Source organism: Contarinia nasturtii, unplaced genomic scaffold (assembly GCF_009176525.2).
Source record: "Contarinia nasturtii isolate CC-2019 unplaced genomic scaffold, AAFC_CNas_1.1 Cnas_scaffold_1037, whole genome shotgun sequence".
NCBI classification, from domain to species: Eukaryota; Metazoa; Arthropoda; class Insecta; order Diptera; family Cecidomyiidae; genus Contarinia; species Contarinia nasturtii.
Genome location: NW_022198383.1, coordinates 6,043,778 through 6,062,592, shown reverse-complemented (window position 1 = coordinate 6,062,592; position 18,815 = coordinate 6,043,778). Strand labels below are relative to the sequence as shown.

The 18,815-nt window shown below is 35.1% G+C and overlaps 1 protein-coding gene across 3 annotated transcripts in view; it reads left to right on the top strand.

The window, feature by feature from the left end:
- Window positions 1-18,815, top strand: part of LOC116343702 (integrin alpha-PS2) — a 44,845-nt gene that overhangs the window by 11,410 nt on the left and 14,620 nt on the right. For all 3 annotated transcript variants that reach the window (XM_031771913.1, XM_031771910.1, XM_031771911.1), the window contains exons 4-6: window positions 4,308-4,405; window positions 10,209-10,338; window positions 17,611-17,672. In XM_031771913.1, coding sequence (XP_031627773.1) covers window positions 4,308-4,405; window positions 10,209-10,338; window positions 17,611-17,672 — 290 coding nt within the window. The remainder of the gene's footprint in view (window positions 1-4,307; window positions 4,406-10,208; window positions 10,339-17,610; window positions 17,673-18,815) is intronic.

The following is an 18,815-nucleotide window of genomic DNA, read 5'->3' as shown; positions in this document are numbered from 1 at the left end:
AAATGTTCTTTAATCCAAACGAAATGCCGATAGATTCATCATGTAGATTTACGTAAGCAAAAGTAAGAAATGAATGTGTCTGTGATGAGATATGTTTTATTGTAAAAATCACCTCGATTGGATTTACAGACAGAAAGAGAGAGAGAGAGAATCAAACGGAACAAAAGAGAGCGAATACGTACAATGCGCTCTGTTCAGAATCGCATAATAGTTCACCTTGAGCTCTGTGCGCATACAAGTGAAACGGACTGGTTTCGTCTATTTCTAATTTGGTGATAAAACTGATATCGAGATAGAGTTTACCGAAAGGAACTTGCATAAAATGGAAATAAACGGAACAAACGACTTCGATACATATGTAGCTGGTTGGGCTGATTGAGCGCACAACATACCATAAACTTGTAACTGGTTTTGTTTACCTTTTTGATTTTGGTTAGATGCTTGTTTCTTTTTTCTTCTTGCAATAAAATCGAACACCAATTGCTCGTATAATGTTGTTCTAATAAACACGGCATACAAACGATTCAACTTACTGTTTACGAGCTCAGATTTTCTTTTCTTCTGCTTCATGCAATGCTTGCAATAAGCGTGCATGCAGTTAACATTTTTATTTAACGCTCAAACCACAACATAAACCACAACATGAAATTGATCATCGTACATTTAATAATTCTACGACTTTATCGCGTCAACATTTCTATATAGTTTATAATGAAAAAATGCGTTCATTTCTCGCTTCTCTTTGCTCAATCACCAGTTGTGCCAATTAACAATGATTTGTTCAAAAGTTAAGAGATTTGTTCCATTCAAAAAAAGGTATGCCATCATTCAGATCGTGGGTGACACTTCTTACACCACAAAAAAAGAGAAGTAGTGAATAGGCGAACCTGTTTTGTTTCGAATTCTTACACCATTTTTCGACAGTTTTTTTTGTTTTTGTTCGCGGTCGGTTCCCTGTTGACAAATCTAACATCATAAATTTGGCTCGTGTCAATTGCGGATATAAAAGGCATTGCGTTGATTTCAATAAACAAACTGAATAAACCGAGAATTTATGTTCGATCGATAGAGAAGAGGCTGCCGGTTAAAATTGAATCACAATACTTTTGCTGGGGCGTTAACACAATTCCAGTGAATTCTTTGCACAAGAATGTAAGCATTTAACTACAATAAAACGCAGACGTTTACTTCGAATCACCTACACATCACTGTTGTTTTGAAAGAAAACAAAACAAAAATGGTACAACACATTCATTGGCCTTTCTTAAAATCACCGTGCAGCCATCGATTGTTCGTGAAAGTATGAATCGACACGGTGTTAAATGAATGAGCACACACTATCGTCGAAAGCAGTAAAGAAACATACATACACAATTTTGATAATCCTTTCCTTACGATTGCGCATCATCCGGTTATTATTATTTTGTTTTTGTGTTTCGTCCGTTTGTTTTAATATGCCCGATTTCATTCATCCGATTTCATTCACAAAGAATAATATCAAAAGCAAACTACGTATCGATATACGCATCCATCTATTAGCATTGCAGCAGCGTATTTCTCCTTATTAAAAATTCCATTCACGATGCGTTTTGTTCTTTCGTTTCGATCGAAAAGTAGAATTCAAATGTGCGAATAGATTGAAAAAGGAGCCGGCGCTTTGTAATCATCGACATTCACACAAGTGATCAGATATCCAAAACAATGAACAACAATACACACAGGCAAATTATCGTAATATATATTCCAATGAAAGCAATTATGATAAATATAAATGCACTTGCGCATTTCAACATCAATTCTTTTCAATTGGCCCCTTTTGATTTCCACTTTCAATTGAATCTAGACATGTCATAGAATATGACACAATAAAACACGACCCACACTGGAACATTGAACAAAATAGAAAAATGTAAACAACAAAAAAATAAGAAAAAAATGAACAGAAATTATCATCCGAAGTGTAAGTAAACACTCGAAGTAAACAAGCACTTTCGTTTTTTTGTATTTCAATATTGTTCGATCACCAATTATTCCGTTCAAACAATTTGAACTGATTGGCTCGCTTGGTCACAGTCTAACTTAGCACTTTCATTTAGTAAATAGATTCCAATTGAGCGTTGTGCACAATCTCAAACAAATGAAAATTCAATGAATAAAAAACACAAGCATCAAAGTACAAATTGTTTTGCGATCGTTATTATTATTAATGCAACACTTTGATTGTGCTTGTGAATGTTTAGCTCAACGACACATTCAATCGAATTCGGTATTTTACTCTCTCAATCAAATGGGCACGTGATTTTTTTTATTGTTATATTTGCTCATTCAAATTCACTCGATTCGATTTTTGTATTTTAATTCATTTCGAATCGCCAGGTTTAATGGTTTTGTGTCAATAACCGACACTAATCAATATAAAACCATTTGTCGCGCATTCTATTCAAATATTGTGCGTTTGACGCTGATGATGTTTCAGTCACGATAAATTGGCTACTGTTTTACGAATTTGTTTTTCCACGGCCGTCGTTTTTGTTGCAAAGCCGTTTTTTCGTATGAAATAGTTAACACTGACCAAATTTGAGGTAGTTGTTAATCAAACACAGATTCATACGTAATATTTGCGATTGGCCTAACATAATATCGATTCAAGAGTCTCAACAATCGTCAAAAAATGACATCATTATTGAATATTTTAATAACGACGATATAATAGCCTAACGAAGTGGCCTTTAAAACCATTTTTAAATGTGAAAAGTCAATTCAAAACAGTTTATTTTTCAATGTATGTAGATTTTTCTCTCGGAACTCAGTGACATTTTTTTGCTTTCTTTACATCAAGTACTTAATTAATGTCATTTCAAGAGAAAAATTCCGCTTATGAAATACATAAAATGGAAAAACAAATTTCAATAATCGCAAAGTTTAATGGTTCTGTAATCTCAATTCGAATCACGACCGAATGTGTTTTCTTTCACTTCACTCACTGTGTTCCTCTTCATTGTGACTTGTTAAATCAAGTGGTCGGCCGTGTTTCAATTGAAATAGTGCACTCGTAAAATTTTACGGTCGCAATGTCGATAAGTACTCTTATTTATTTTCGTGTTTTTTTTTTTCCTTAATTATCGCCTCATTTTGATCTCTCACTCGTTGGCCTGAAAATAGCATTTACGTAAATGTGCAATAATTGTTTGGAAACGGACGCAACAAGGAAACTCTCGATGCACTTAGACATTGAGTCTACATTTGAGTCGAGAAAAACTTCAAGTGAATGAATTCCCATAAAGTATTGTATTTATTGTGACTTTTATTTTGTGATTAGTCGACAAATCTATGCCTTTGCCTAACTGTTTGAATACAGTTAATCGAAACGTTTTTTGCGAATGCAAATTAAACTGCATTTGCTTTCGAATGACATCCACGCGGTCACTTTGAAATCACGCCGATAATCTATTTCTTTGCCGGTCCAAAACGATAACTGTCATTCGAAATGGCGTTTTCATACTTGTCGTTGGTGTCGCAATGCTTACCCATTTTACAATGAAACACACTGAATGTGGATGTAAGATTTTATGTATTCGAAATCATCGAAGAAAAAAAACCGTAATAAATTTCGCATTCGATTCAACCGAATAGCTGACAAAACAAACAAATCTTTGGTCTTTCTTTAATTTTAGGTAAAAACAAATGTTACATGCAATTGAAAGGTGGGTGTATTCAAATGTGCGCTTTTATAAGTTGTTGTTGTCGTTATTCATTTAGGTGTGCTTAGAACTGTGGCATACACCAAACAGCAACAATCAAGCAACACCAAGAAAACACACACTTCAACAAAATACATTCATTCATCTTGTCCACATACACACAATTCATATTTCAATAGCCATACATTTCATTTTTAACATACTCCATCATTATATTCACACATTTAACATCGACATATCACCTATATTTCTCTTTCTCTTTGTTGTCCATCGCTAGGAATGTATAGAGCATTTCTTGAATTGCACAAGCCATTTACTTGGAAAGTAGTTCGAAGCATCAAAACATCTTCAGATACTTGTCATTTTTTTCGAATTATTTCTTTTGTTAAAATCATCAGATCATGTAATATGAAATTCACATTTTTCTGGTTTTTTGTAATTTTATTTTACAATGTTGTCACTTTTTTTTCATCTGTTTTTTTTTTTTTTGTGAAGAAATTTTTTTCTCATACCGCTTAACTTTATTAACTAATCATTGTAAATTCTCCATTTGTTTATAGTCTTGAAATCTTCAATTTCTAATTCTTCTTCTAATCCCGCTTATAGGTAATCAAGAAAACGAAAAAGGTGAACAAATCGATACAAAAGATAATCAATGGTTTGGAGCGACAGTTGCAAGTGCTGGTATAGATGGTCCGCTAGTGGTAAGTAAAACACATTCAAGCTAAAAAAAAAACTTATAAAAATCAATGATTTCAAGGTCATATTTACAATTGGGAATTAAGCATTTCAATGGAATACAAAGCCATATTTAAATTGGTTCGCTTGTTCGCACACCAATTATCTGAAATTTGATATATTGTCGACTGTCTGACAAACGACGAGTAAAGAAAACATTTTGTATGTTCATTGGCAAATTTCGTGTATCTTGGGTTGATTTAGTGGATCCGAACAAAAAATATATATGCCCAAACCATATTTAGTATGCTGTGGAATTTTTATTGATGTTATGTGCCGCATTCGCATAATTGCCGAATGAACGTTGAAAAGTGCGCGATCCACCGCAATTATTCAATTGAATTTAATTTCGTTGGCCATAGTTGGGCATCAACATTTTAAACTGTCGCATTTTTTCATGCCTGATTATTCGTTTCCATTGTCGCAACGGCGATGCATCTCCTTTAATGCTGTACATCACGCAATTTCGTCGTCTCAAAAAGATTCCTTGGCGCAAGAAAGAAGCGACACAGAATGGGAAAAAAAGAATGCGCACAGTGATTTGAATTCGCAGAAATAGTAATTAACACAATGATGATAAACATTGTTAATGGCCGCTTAAAATCATTCCATTTTGCTTGTGATTCTAATGAAATGGCCAGTTAAAAATAAAAAAACAAACCAATACAACGATTGCATGATATAAACACTTAACGATGATGAACTTACTTGTTTAATATATAGAATGAAATGCCGATTTAAACGAAGACGTTGGTCGACTTAACGGGATTATGTGGCTGAAAATGACGTCGAAATGGGCAAATAAAAATCGGGCTTGGCCACATTCAAAATGATTAGCCTTTGCCACATTCTGCCCCCATCCCCTCTATCTGTGTATGAATCGCGCTAAACGCGTACATGGAATGATGTTTGTTTGACCTCGACGTCGTCATCTATCGTGCGAAAATTACTTGGATAGAACATTAAAGCAATGATGGTTTTGTCGGTTTGCAAGCACATATCGCTTGTTATACCGTTTGATGTTTATCGTTTATTGGTTTTCTATTAAGCATGAGGTTTTTAATTTCACGTAAAGTGCAACGTGTTTTAAGGTGTTCTCAACACTCGTATGGAAATCCATGGGGCCGCTTTTTTTTACTGAGGCAATAAAATCATCGATTAAATTTCCAAGCCATTTATTTCGAGTTTAATGAGGAGTCGAAGCGGACAATTGCTCTACAGAACTAGTTCCGGCAAATTTTTCATACAAACAAAATTAACACTCTGACCTAAATAGATAGTATAAACATTTTCACACACATTTGTTAATGGGTGTCGTATAAAAAATCGATTCACAATTAATTTAGGGCACATTTTTGAAGGACGCAAATGAAATTGGAGACATGAATTCAGACGGATGCGACACATGAACATCTATTTTGCTCTGATTGATTATGATTAGAAATCATAACAAAAAAAATTATGACATTATGTGTGTGTCCGCAATGCCAAGCTGTTTTCCTGCTCGCCCATATGCGTTGAACATTGTTCAACCATTTTAGGTGCGAACTTGTTCTTTCTTAACAATTATTCTGTTGTTGTATCAGACAACAACAGTATCACATTACTGTTTATTTTGCCATTGTGTACACCGATGTCACACAATGTGCATTGAAATTGATGCGATATGATACAAAATATCATTGGAGTTCATCAATAAAGTCAGTGCATTTGTTGTTCGACCGAAGGAAAATGCACGCAATGATGGCCTAGAAAACTAACATCGTCGATAACTTTAGTAAAACGAAGCCGGCCACTTGCACATCGGAAAGGTGTTGAGCAAATCAACAACGATGTGCGTATTTTGTAATCGAATTGGCAAACACACAAACCAACAAACTCAAGAAATGTTATGTGTACGCTTTTCTTAAATGGCAGTCATACTGAATCAGGTTCTATGCATTTTCAATATGCCCTCTCTTCGACATCGATCGATACGATATGTATAAGATTGTATGTTTGTCTAATTCGAAATAAAATCTAACTGGCGCAAATATTTCTTGACATCGTACAATATTCGAATCAAAGTTCAATGATGTAGAAACAATCAAGATTGCAATGTTCGGCAAGGATTTTGGCGAAAGATACATATATTTTTCGATTGCAATAAATTTGCAGCGGAATGTATACCAAGAGAGAAATTGAAGAAAAAAAACGTCACTTGAGTGAAAAATCTAAGAGATATATTCCTTTATGCACCGAAAAAGGCCGTGGTACATTATTGAATTACACTTGATAAGCATCGATATAAAAAAAGACCAGCGTTTAATATCATATTGGCTATCAATCAATGCCAATTGAAGTTTAATCCATGTAGTACAATCGTTGCGACATGGTATATTGTTGTCAGTTTCAATTCTTCCAAACAAAAAACCGAGTCATTTAAAATGTTAAAAGTGCTTTTTGCCATCGATGTCTGCATAAATTTGCTGATACAGAAATAAAATTTATTGAAGCGATTTCACGAAAGATGCAAAAAAAAAACTAGCAACAATGACACGACGGTAGTTCGGTCCATCGGGCTACTTGTGGAAATAATATTTTAGTCGAGCATTGTTGTGCGCAATGCGTGATCAGTGTGTGTACCTTGCAATGTCAAATCGATTTGTGAGATGTGCACCACAGCGAAAGGACAATCGAAAACTGACCACAGATCGTTTACTGTATTCGGTTTTTTTCTCTTTCGTCGATGGCATTTACGCGTGTGCATTATCTCTCTATTTTCATGAATGTTGATGAATAATTTCAATGGCCACTTAACCATTTCATTTACATACAAATGTACGAATAATTTTATTGTGATCATATTCGGTGTATGGCTTTTTTGTCGCTCTAGCATCTTCTCTCGTTCAGCGTTGGCCTGTCGGAATTCGACACAACAAACAATAAATGTTATTTTTATGGCAAAAAACGACTTATTCGGAATGAAATGATTAGCATAAAAATGTTTTACTACTTGTTGCGATTCAATTGTGTACGAAGTACAAGACTTTATCTGCACGGCACAAACAAATGCCATACGCATGCCAAAAATGCACAGCATTCCAATTTTTTTTTGTTCGTTCGAAGCCATTTCTGAAAAAGTCTCCATCGAAGCTACGCGACACATTCAAATGCATATGGGAACAGACAAAGCCACACAAAATGTGCACGTTTTCTTATTTGAGCTTATTCGTTCGCCATGCGAATCCAAAATTCACCGAATATGGTCAAAACATATTATGGTGAAAATTGCACGCATAAATATCGGAATTCTTATGGATTACAATTCTTCTGGATCTTTTGAAACGGGAATGAAATCAATTCAATATGGTGCCGCCACAAAAATTGAAGGAATGCAACGAAAATTGTTAGCCACTCGTTGGACCAAATAGTTTAATCCATTTCGAACAATAAAATCAACTCGATCGCAAATGTGTTGTTATCACAGTGTTGAAAATTCTATCGGAATGGTTAGAACAGGTTGAAGAATCTGAAAACTTTTTCATTTTTTTTTTCAATTTCAACATTTGTTTTGCATCGTTCACGATGAAATATTCGTTTTAATCAATGCACTTACATTTATCACGGTAACCATGTAGTATAAATTGCAAACAAATCATATGTACGCGACCACATTCTGTGACAGCGAAAAATCGTGCTTCTGGATGCTTGTTTTTCATGACTGAATTTGCCTGTTAAAACTTGATCAACTACCGAGCACAGCACACAGAATTCGCTTCAAACGATGAAAAAAAAGAGAAAAAGAAAAAAAAATGACAACAAAACAGTGCAGCAGCAAGAAAAAGAAACTCAAAACTGAAACATTCAATTGACTACCCGAAACTAATAGCGGCGATAAGTTATTTCACTTCACTCTTGTTATATTGAATCGTTTCGTTTTGTACGAGTAATTTGTTTAGTTTGCGGACAACATGAACGAGATATGACAAAAATGGAAGAACACAAAACCCGAAAGAAAATTGCAATGCTTTACACAAGCTGAAGAAGAAGCAGATTGTGATTTGCTCGCTGGAAATTTGTATTCGACTTTGGCACACGAATAAAAACATACTGACTGAACAGAAGCGAAAAAGATCTCGCTACGATATCCACATTATCAAGATGTACACATGCACAGACGGGAAAAAAAATGCCTTGCTATCCCAACAAATTGCGCCCATTCCATTAAAATGCTTTCGAATAGACAACTAATTGAAGCGATCGCGTCTCATAGCTTGACTCTTCACATTCAAGAAAAGCACTCAGAATGGGTGAGTGGCGCAGAGAGGAAGGGAGATCATGTTTGGAAATAAAATTGCGTCGAGAATATTAGACACTTTGTGAAAAATGATCGAAGCTAGTAATATTTAGATGCTACTGTATCACATATTTTAAAGCCACTGACTGTTCGACATCGGTTACTTTGCATGCGACAACGACTTACGCTTCAAAACCGGCAAAATAATAAATCTCACTGTTAATGCACATCAATTTTTGTGTCATTTCAATGAGCCAAAACGATTTCAAAATGAGACTAAAAGAAAATGGTAGATCACTTTTTATGTTTACCGGCATTACACGCAATCAATGTTATACCAAAACGACTAAATGCACACGCCGTCAAACGACAACGATGGTCGGTAGCTATCGTTTGAATTCCATAACCTTTGGCTTTTAAAGTAGACTTGTGTGGAGATGAGCAAACTATTTGAATGCAGATTGATATTCATTTGTGTACACTTTATTTATGATCACAGCTGTCCAATTGGAGTGTCACTATTCAATTTTTGTTTATTATATGTTTGCCCGACTCTTTGCTACTTTAGAATTCATTTGCTATCAATGAAAGGGGATTGTACCAATAAAACTATAACGTATTTTTTTCTGCAATGACAAGAAGCCCCGCATTCAGTGTATGAATTGACGACAAAATGCATTTAGTCACAATGCGAATTCACGCCAATTTTTGTTCAAAAAGGAATTTGCGTAAATCGTTGCTTGTTGTGCGGTTTATGGATGTGTGGTTCGTTTGTGTTTTGTCTGTCTGCAAAAATTATCGAATGGTTAAGCAAAGGTAAAAGGATTTATACGAGTGACTGCGTTGGTTTAAATGTTAAATAATGCTAAATGAAACATTACCACTGAAATTGAATGCCACAATGGCACTATTGAATTTCAGAATAAAATGTGTGAGTGTTTTTGTGCGTCCAAGGAATCAAAATCGCCTGCTTCAATGGCATGCCGGTTTATTTGCCTGTCGTTTTTTCGCTTGGGTGGTTCATGTGCAAAATGGATAAGCGCAATTTGTTGACATGTGTCTTGCGTCTATTCATTGAGCCATTCATTTTTTTTTTCAGGTGCAACAACAAGAAAGCGTCTGCGATAAATCAATCCAATAGACAGTCTGAACAGATTTTGTGTCGGCTATTCAAATGCTTGTTACGAATGTGATTTTGCTATGGCTCTGCAAAGCAAAAACCTCGTTATCGTTCAAGCAAAACCATGAACACTATAAAATAAGGAGCTATTTTATGCGTGTCATTCAGACATTTTACGTATTTTTCCGATTTTAAATATGACCAGAAATTTTACAATTTCTGAAATGATTATTATAAGTTATGTTTTGTCTTCAATCAGTAATGCAACATTGTATTGAAATTAAACAAACTCAACTTTTATTTTAAGTGTGTTTCATCTAAATTTGGATTTTCTTATACATTTCGTTTTTTTTTTTTTTCATTTTTGCAGGCATGTGCACCACGATATGTATTCCATACGATGCAACCGAGGAAAGTAGTGCGCGTTGAGCCGGTCGGAACGTGTTACATGGCCAAGAAAAATTTCCAAGAATACACCGAATACTCACCGTGTCGAACAAGTAAGTGAAATTTGCATTTGCGACTTGTTGTACTGTAGTAGAACCATTTTGCTCTTATGCATCAAACGGGAATGTATTAATTGACGCCATTGCCTATATCGTTTTTCCCTTCTCTTTCTCTGCCATATTCCCATGCTCATTTTTCTTCAACGCTATTTTTAACTAATGAAGACGATACAGAGAGGAACAAACGAAAGAAAAGAAAAAAAGAGAAGAGAATCAAACCGTACTAGAATTCGATTCGAATGCCGTACATTTGAAAGTCTAATGAATGATACTGTATACACACCAAGTTGTCAAAATGGGAAATTCTAACCAAATGTGTTGCAAACTGTGTGAAATTGTGTGTTTGCTTTGAGCCGAGCAAAATTCGAGAATATAATTTCACAATGTACAAAATCATTAACACGGCAACGGGATGCCATCGACAAAAACCTAATGAATATTACACTGTCTATTTTTAAATCACACAGACAAACACCAATACAGGCGAACGATCGCGCATTTGTCTGTGCACAAATTCATTTCGACGGGCATGTATATGTCATTTCAACATACAGCATAGTCACATATTCGTGGCACGTACCATTCCCAGCTTCGATCATCGCACTTTTCGATTCGTCGTATCCTACTGCCTGTGTGTGTGTGTATGCTTTATGTATAGGATTTTTTTTAGAATACATTTTGTACAAGATCACACCGCAAATGCACGACAGACTTAGAAGTCTCCAAAAATGAATAACAACATTATTCGATGTACGAACACGACTTGCATGTGATCTGGCAGAACGAAGCCAGATGAACGGAAGGAACATATGTGCTTCTTCTTCTTATTACCTATGTTTATCGGTTGTGTTTTTTTTTATTCGTTCGACAAATGTTTCTCTTTTGAGTCTGTTCAAAAAACGACACGAAAAAAAATGCCTCATACAATCAGTCGCCAAACCAAAGCAATGTATGTGTATCTCATGTGCAACATATATCAATAAATTTATATGTGCATTCTTTTTTGACAAATTAAAATGGCAACACATTTTTTTATATGGTCAACAGCCTGAAAATTGTCAAAAACGAAAGAACAACGAAATTGACGTTGAACTTCGAATCGAAGTTACATCGATTGAAGGAATGTTACACAGGAATAAGTATATAAGAAAAGAAAAAAACGAATCAATCGCTTGTGATGTATGCGCTCGATAAAGACGTGATGAATTGTGTCCATATTCGTATCGCAGGCTTCCGGTTATTTCGCCAATTGTGTTTGCGTTATTGGCATATAAATTGGATTTTGTTCAAGTTTTTTGACATAAAGTGAACAACGACAGAAGATTTAATCGAAGACTAAAAATGGCATGCCTTCAACATATTTGTTGATTGCACATGGGAACACAGAATTTATTGCATCTCGATGGTTTTTTCCTAAAACGATTAAGACAAAAACAATTTGTTGTTTATTTTTTTCGTCGTTTATTCACTTCACGGTTGATTCATGTTTATTAAATCCGATGTGAGTTGAAAATGTCACCAAAGTCATTGATTGGATGAGTAGCGAGATTTAGGCGCTTGGCGTTGATTCTAAATTGAACATTTTCTTGATTCGAATGCATCTAACTCAATTAAATTTCGACCAATACCGAAATAGACCGATGTGTGTTTACAAATTAACCCACAATAAATCCATCGAAAGAATGTGTCAGCTAAAGAAACGTGAATTATAGTGTTCATTTTCGAAAGTTACGTGTGAGTTAAGATAAAATGTCCAATCCACATTGATTTGGAAAAAATTGTCGGTTTGAATGTTGTTGCTGCTTTTTTCGTTCTTCAAAATTGATGCATAATCTACAAAAATATGTACGATGCCAAAGATCCGTATCTATTTCGAGGTCCAATTTTTTTTTTCAAGAATGCGTGCCATGTGCTTCGCGTTTTGCCTTGCACTTGTACCATGAACGAACGTGCCACATTTCAACGAATGAATAAATACATACCACATAATGATTGGTGCGCGATTTTCTTCGGTTGAATCAGGCACGGCCAAACTAATGTATGACCGGCTAAATTGCCATGCTATTAAGCGTAATCAGTGATGTTCAGAGTCGGCGGCGGCGAGAGTGCATTTCAATTTAATTCATCATTTACAGCACCATTCACAATGAGAGAAATGTTTCGAAATGCTCGAGCTGCAGAATTAATACAGAGGAACGAAAAAAAAATTCGGTCAAACCGAAGTACATTGTGGAGTATTCCATTTCAAACGGTTTTCTATTTGTTGTACACAATTGTTTGTGAATGAATTCAAGAATTCCCCGCTGTATTTTCTATTCGTAAAATAATATTTATTTTACAATGCTTCAAGTTATTCGCTTATGAGATGTAATGCCATTCATTAGATTATTATTATCCTTCACTCGCTTCAAATACGAAAATTTGTGTGTTGATGCTAAATTACGCGACCAAACTATATACACTTTTTGTTGATTGTTCTTGTCTTTGATGCAATTCACAGCCAAACAGATAAACTGCAAGTGCTTTGCGCCGTTTTCAACTCCATTCGATGAGAGTGTATCGCTAAATCAAATCTAACAAATTGCATTCACTGATGCGCACAGCGATATCGGTACGTGAACAAGAGCTAGGCGCAGCAACTATATGTTCTTATTATTTGTTCAGTAAACATGTTGAAGTGTTGCTTGAAGCAATCTTGAAAGCGTTGAAAATAGAATGATCTTTGGCGAAAACAGTCAATTGAATCGTACTCAGCATTCGGGGTGTAGTTGTGTTCAATTGAATGATGCATCTTCTTCAAAAAGACAAAGTGAAAAAGAAGAAGCAGCCGCAGAAGTAAGCAGAGAGAAAAAAATGAATTCTTTAGATTCGATTACAAAAGCCATACATCATGCATTTACACCGCGTGTTATGTCTATTTGCCATCATAAATCCAAAACGATTCAATGTGAATTGTGGCGGTGATTGCGATGGCAATGGCAGTGAACAGCCGAAGAAATACCGTGTACGAAAGGCCTTTAAATAAATAATCATGGGAATAGGTTTCAGTTGATTCGTAAAAAAATGTATGTATAAAGCGAATTTATTGAAATTGCACTGAACTGAATAGAAGATCTGTACATTTGAGTAGAAAATGCATCACGGAAATGAGATGCTCACAATATGTGTGTGTATGTCATAAAAATGCGAATTTCTCTTTTTTTAATCGAAACGGAAAATTTATACGTTGCGATGTCGTTGTCATCGAAAGAATGACAGAGAACTGGCGACAATGTCTTTTTAATAGATTTTCTTTTTCGTTTGTACTTTGAATTGGATGACCAACGAAAACCGTTCGCATGCATCATTAAAATAGACAAACATATGGAAACCGTTGCTTGTGTCTCGTATACCACGGTTGACTGGTTTTCTGCAAAAATAGGATCTTGATGGCATTGTCCCTTTTCTTACTGTCATAAATTGATAATTTGTTGCAGTGGCAACTCGAATAAAGACGTTAAATTGAAGATTTGTTCATTCCATCGTTTATTGCTATATTGAATTGTTTACGACATTTGTCACAAGTTCTAGTGCTTCGCCGCATGAAATTTATTACGGAAATTGCAGTTGAGCGCACAAAAGAAAGAGAGAGAGAGAAGCACAAAGAAATCCGTTGTGCGAATGATTTGTTTTGTCTTAAATCAAGAGAATGTTTTTCGGGTTGTAACAAATTGGAAACGATCTCTGGTCAAGTTGGAAGTTTTTTATTTCTTTCTTACGCTCTTTCTTGGGCTCTGTAATTACACATTCAAAACACGAGAATGCGTTTTGAAAAAGGAAAACGCCAAACATTCATTTGAATATTTATCACTTTCAACATATAATGTTGATGTGTTTATAGTGAGAAAATAGCTTTACCGAAGCAAAATCGATCGATACACGGTTATCACGTTCATTTCGAACGGTTGTTCTGTGCACAACCAACAAGTTAGATGGAAGAGAGAGCGAAAAGGGTTGCATTTGTTATTTCTGGAAATCATTTAACGTAACACATGTCGAAGATAGAGAGATAAACACTGGCAATCTTCATCATACATTCGTCGAGAATGTGTTGTTTGTTTTCGTCATATACCAACTACACGTAATCAATGCCTTCCAGGCACATGTACTTCATATTTACATTAATAAATTTTGTGTTTTTCAACAAAAATTAGGATGTTGAGTTAATTAAATTTGACGTGTTTGCTTCTTATTCTTCGTTTATCGGTGCAACACGTACACGCCCGAACTGAAAAGATTTATACTATTTTTTTGTTCCGTTTTACCAACTTGCTGTTGATACACTTCACGCCAATCTTTGACGGATTTACAACAACAAAAATAACATAAATAAATAGAAACAAATACACTGCCAGACGCGTCTCAATCCCCCTCCAGCTATCCAGCTAAATAACAGGATTTATTATTTAAACAACGGACTTGTTCAAAACGGATCACTATTGTAATCCAAGGATGTCTAAAAATGACTCCTTAATAGACAAATATGATTGCATCATGTTCTATTTCGAAATAAGTAAAGACTGAAATTCAATCACTCTCGTCAAAACCGATCGAGACAACTCAAAGGTTACATTTCATCTTTTTTGTTTCATTCTTCCGTTTTTTTTGCTTCGACTTTCATTCATTGCGTTTGTTTTCCCTATTCGGCACCATTAACGCATATCTTATCATTTTTCTCACAGTTTATTTATTCTGCTACCGATCTTGACGTCACTTAGTTGATGTTGCACATATGCACTCTCATCGCTTTGCCTTTTTTGTGGTTGTGTGCCTTGAATTTTGATGAAAGAAACTAACCATTATCAGATCATTTAACTCACTTGCTTCCTCGTTTTTTTTGATCAGATTCCATACAAACGGGGCAAAAAAGTGTTAAAACATAAAAAAAGGAAAGAAAAGAATGGAGTTAAAAAGGAAGGGAATCAATTGAATGTGAATTGAATCAAATTGGTGTTTATTTCAGTCAGTGTCTGATGTTACAACAGGTCTGTTGTATGCAAAGTGTTTATTACAAGCAATCAATGCAATTCCCTACACTCTGTCACAATTTTCCCTTTTGTAAAATGCACTTCTTGTAAAATTCAAATTTCACTAATGTTTCGCAAAACAATTGAATGTAAATCGGAGTTTTGTGCTCTTGTTATTGCCACAAAATGTGCAACGTCCAATTGTGTGGCAACATATAGTACAGTTGGTGAAAAGATTTTTGCCATCGAAAAATATGCAAAGAAGGTAGAACATTGTCAATATTGTTGTTCCATTGTTTTTCGCGTTTTGCGTGTGTGTGCCTCGTATTGTTCGAACTGAAATCGTAATTTGATATTCATGACGGTAATTCAATTTAACCATATACAAAAAGGAAAGAAAAAAAAATGTTTTACATTTTAAAAACAATCTGCGGTGCATTTGCCGACAAACGATTGTTGTTGTTTTTTTTTGTTGTGTGTAAGATTCGAATTCGTGTTTCTTTGACCGCTACAAGAATAACTGATCCGATCGATTTCAATCGATATACACTCTTTTTCGCATCGATTTTTTTATACAAATATCTCGATTGAGAAATCGATTTGAAGAAAAGCCAAAATGCAAACCGTAGTTGTCGTGCAAAAGTGCACCTTTCGCTTCGTATCAAATGATCATATAAATTCGTTTGCCGTTCATTTAAATATGCAAAATGCATAAATTAAAGTTGAACACACAAAAACGACGACGAAAAACATGAGCATATGGCAAATATGCACAAAACTATGCGTCCTTTCAATGCATTTTTGCTTCATTTGGACGTCGCTCAAGCGAGAAACGCACGAAATAGCTGTTGCGCGCAAAAGAAGACAACATGCACCGAAAAACAAACAACACTCGATCTATTTTCAGCCATCAACATTGTAATAAATTCGCATATTTTTTTATTTGTTTATTTATTTTTATCAGACGGGAGTTGGTTACTCTTTGAAATGGGTTTCAGATGTAGAAAAAGAAGACACATTCACCAGTTCGAAAAAAAAACCAACTGTCTGTATATTTTTTCCATACGATTTCAATAAGTAATCCGGTTGATTATGAAGGAAAAAAACCGCTTGGTGGCTCCTTCTTTTTCGGTGGCTGGTTGTTTACATTGCTCGTCAAACGTCGTCTCAACGATGATGAACATATCACATTCGGTCGGAACGCGGAATGGTTATTATAAACCGCGTACCGTATACAGGAAACTCATAATATTTTTGATGATTTTTTGTTTGTTTTGTGGGTCGTTCTCTCTTTCCACCGGATTCATGGTTATTCCCCCGTTTTCTTCAGCGAAATTTGTTGGCATTGACTTTTGCCGACACACGTGATTTTCATTAGGTGTTGCGATGAATGCTACATTTAACCGAACGATTTTGGTGATTTCATTCATTTCCGATGCGGAAAAAGGATCGAAATTTAGTGCCAAATGACAAATGCGATTTGAGCCACACTTCAAATGGAACATAAAAGAATTAGAATCAAATGCATTCCAGAGCAATTCTATGAAAATAACGAGTCATTGCAAATAGTACTCAGAGACGATAAATATTCTTCCTTTCTTTGGTTTCTAATGAGCTATCAACTTTCATTGTGGAAAAATATGTTTAGATGTTTTTCTTTTGTTACGCATTACTCTGTTGTCATTTGTCATGCAATCCAAATGGATTATGATTTTTCATTTATGACAATTATGCATCGCATTTTTTTACGATCCAAATACGCATGGGATATTTCTTTAGAAAAGTGTGGGCTGTCGTTTATTCAAGAAAACAAAATGAAACGCATGAATTTTCTTTTTTATGATCAATTATCTAATAGCTAAGCTACTGCGGTGCATTTTGAATGAAGACGACGGGGTTTTTACGATTTCACGCGCAACACAATCATTAACATTTTCCAACACACAGTTTTGTTGTAAAGCTATAAACGGTGAAATACGCATGACAAACCAAACAAATGTTACATTTAAAAAAAAATAATAAATAAATCCAATTCCAAGAGAATCGCTTTTGTTTTGAAAAGATGTCATTAAAGCCATTATGTGTGTGTGATTAAAATGGAACTGTTGCGCTGGTGTGACAAATCGCTTAGTGAATTGGGAGAAATGGGAATTAACAATTATGGTTATTTGCTTGAAATGTTTTTCTTTTGATCTGTTTCTATTTGCAAAAGATAAATCGTTGAGTGTTTTTTCTTTTTTTTTCTTGTTTCTATTTTCAGTGTTCTGGGGATACCACAAACAAGGCTCATGTCAAGCTGGAATGAGTGCAGCTATCACAAAGGTAAATATTACATTTATTCTTCTCTTCATCCGAATCTCAAAATTGAGTAGGATAAAAGGCAAGCAAAATAGTTTTAAAATAGGAAATTGGTACAACCTACACATCGATCAAATTTGCGATCATTGGACAGGTGTACAATGTATTGCCCCGTGTGATTTGCATGTCCGTAAGCATTATCGAATGCGCTCTTGTGCGCAGTTGGAATGTATGCCGTCATCATTATCGCACTCAACCATCAATTGCTCATACACTCCGGAATTCATACGCTCGGGCTTAATTGTATGTGAAAGATTCACTGAATACGATCGATTATTGTGAAAATCGAGAAAAAAAAGATTGAATCTCTTGAACATCGCAGAAGAATCGGCTGGGATATTCAAATGAGAGCCACAAATCGCTGCATTCTTTGTGTGTGCATTTCACTGCAGCCGATGGTGTTTGTTTATTTTAATATCGCTTTGATTACTTGAATAAAGTAAAATGAAGTACGCTCATCGACTGCAATCGAATATGTACTAATGTTGTATGGCATTTTATTTCCATCGGAGAATTTGAATTTAGCACGATTTTCGTTGTGGTACATTAAAATACAGATGAATGGAATAAACAGAAAAAAAATCACATAAACATCGCAAAAATTATACGAACTGTGAACATTTGCTCTCTCTCTCTCTTTCCATTTCAAATGAACCAACGATGCGAATGGGCGACAATACTAAATAAAAAGCATAACTCTGCGAGAGATAGATTGAGTTAGTGCTAGAGCGCACTATATTTAAGTCTAAACGACTTAAATTGTCTTCGATCGGCAAACATTCGACGCAATCCAAAAAGTACAGAGCCTATCTTTCTCTTTCTGTGGCAGGAAAAGGTATAAAAAAAGCAACGACAACCGAACAAGAAAAATAGGTACGATGCAAAAACAAATTAAAAATGCCATGCGCGCAAGCATGGAATCGAGCCGGTGCATTTTTATAAGATTTGTGCGAAAGCAACGAATAATAAATTATTGTTTTCAATTTGTGTTCTGCATTTCTTTCTACATACCGATATATTGGCCAAACAAAATACATATATCGAATCGAGCGCATACGTTGTTACGGTAGAAAAGTTTAAAAATTAGTAATAAGTGCACTATCGGAC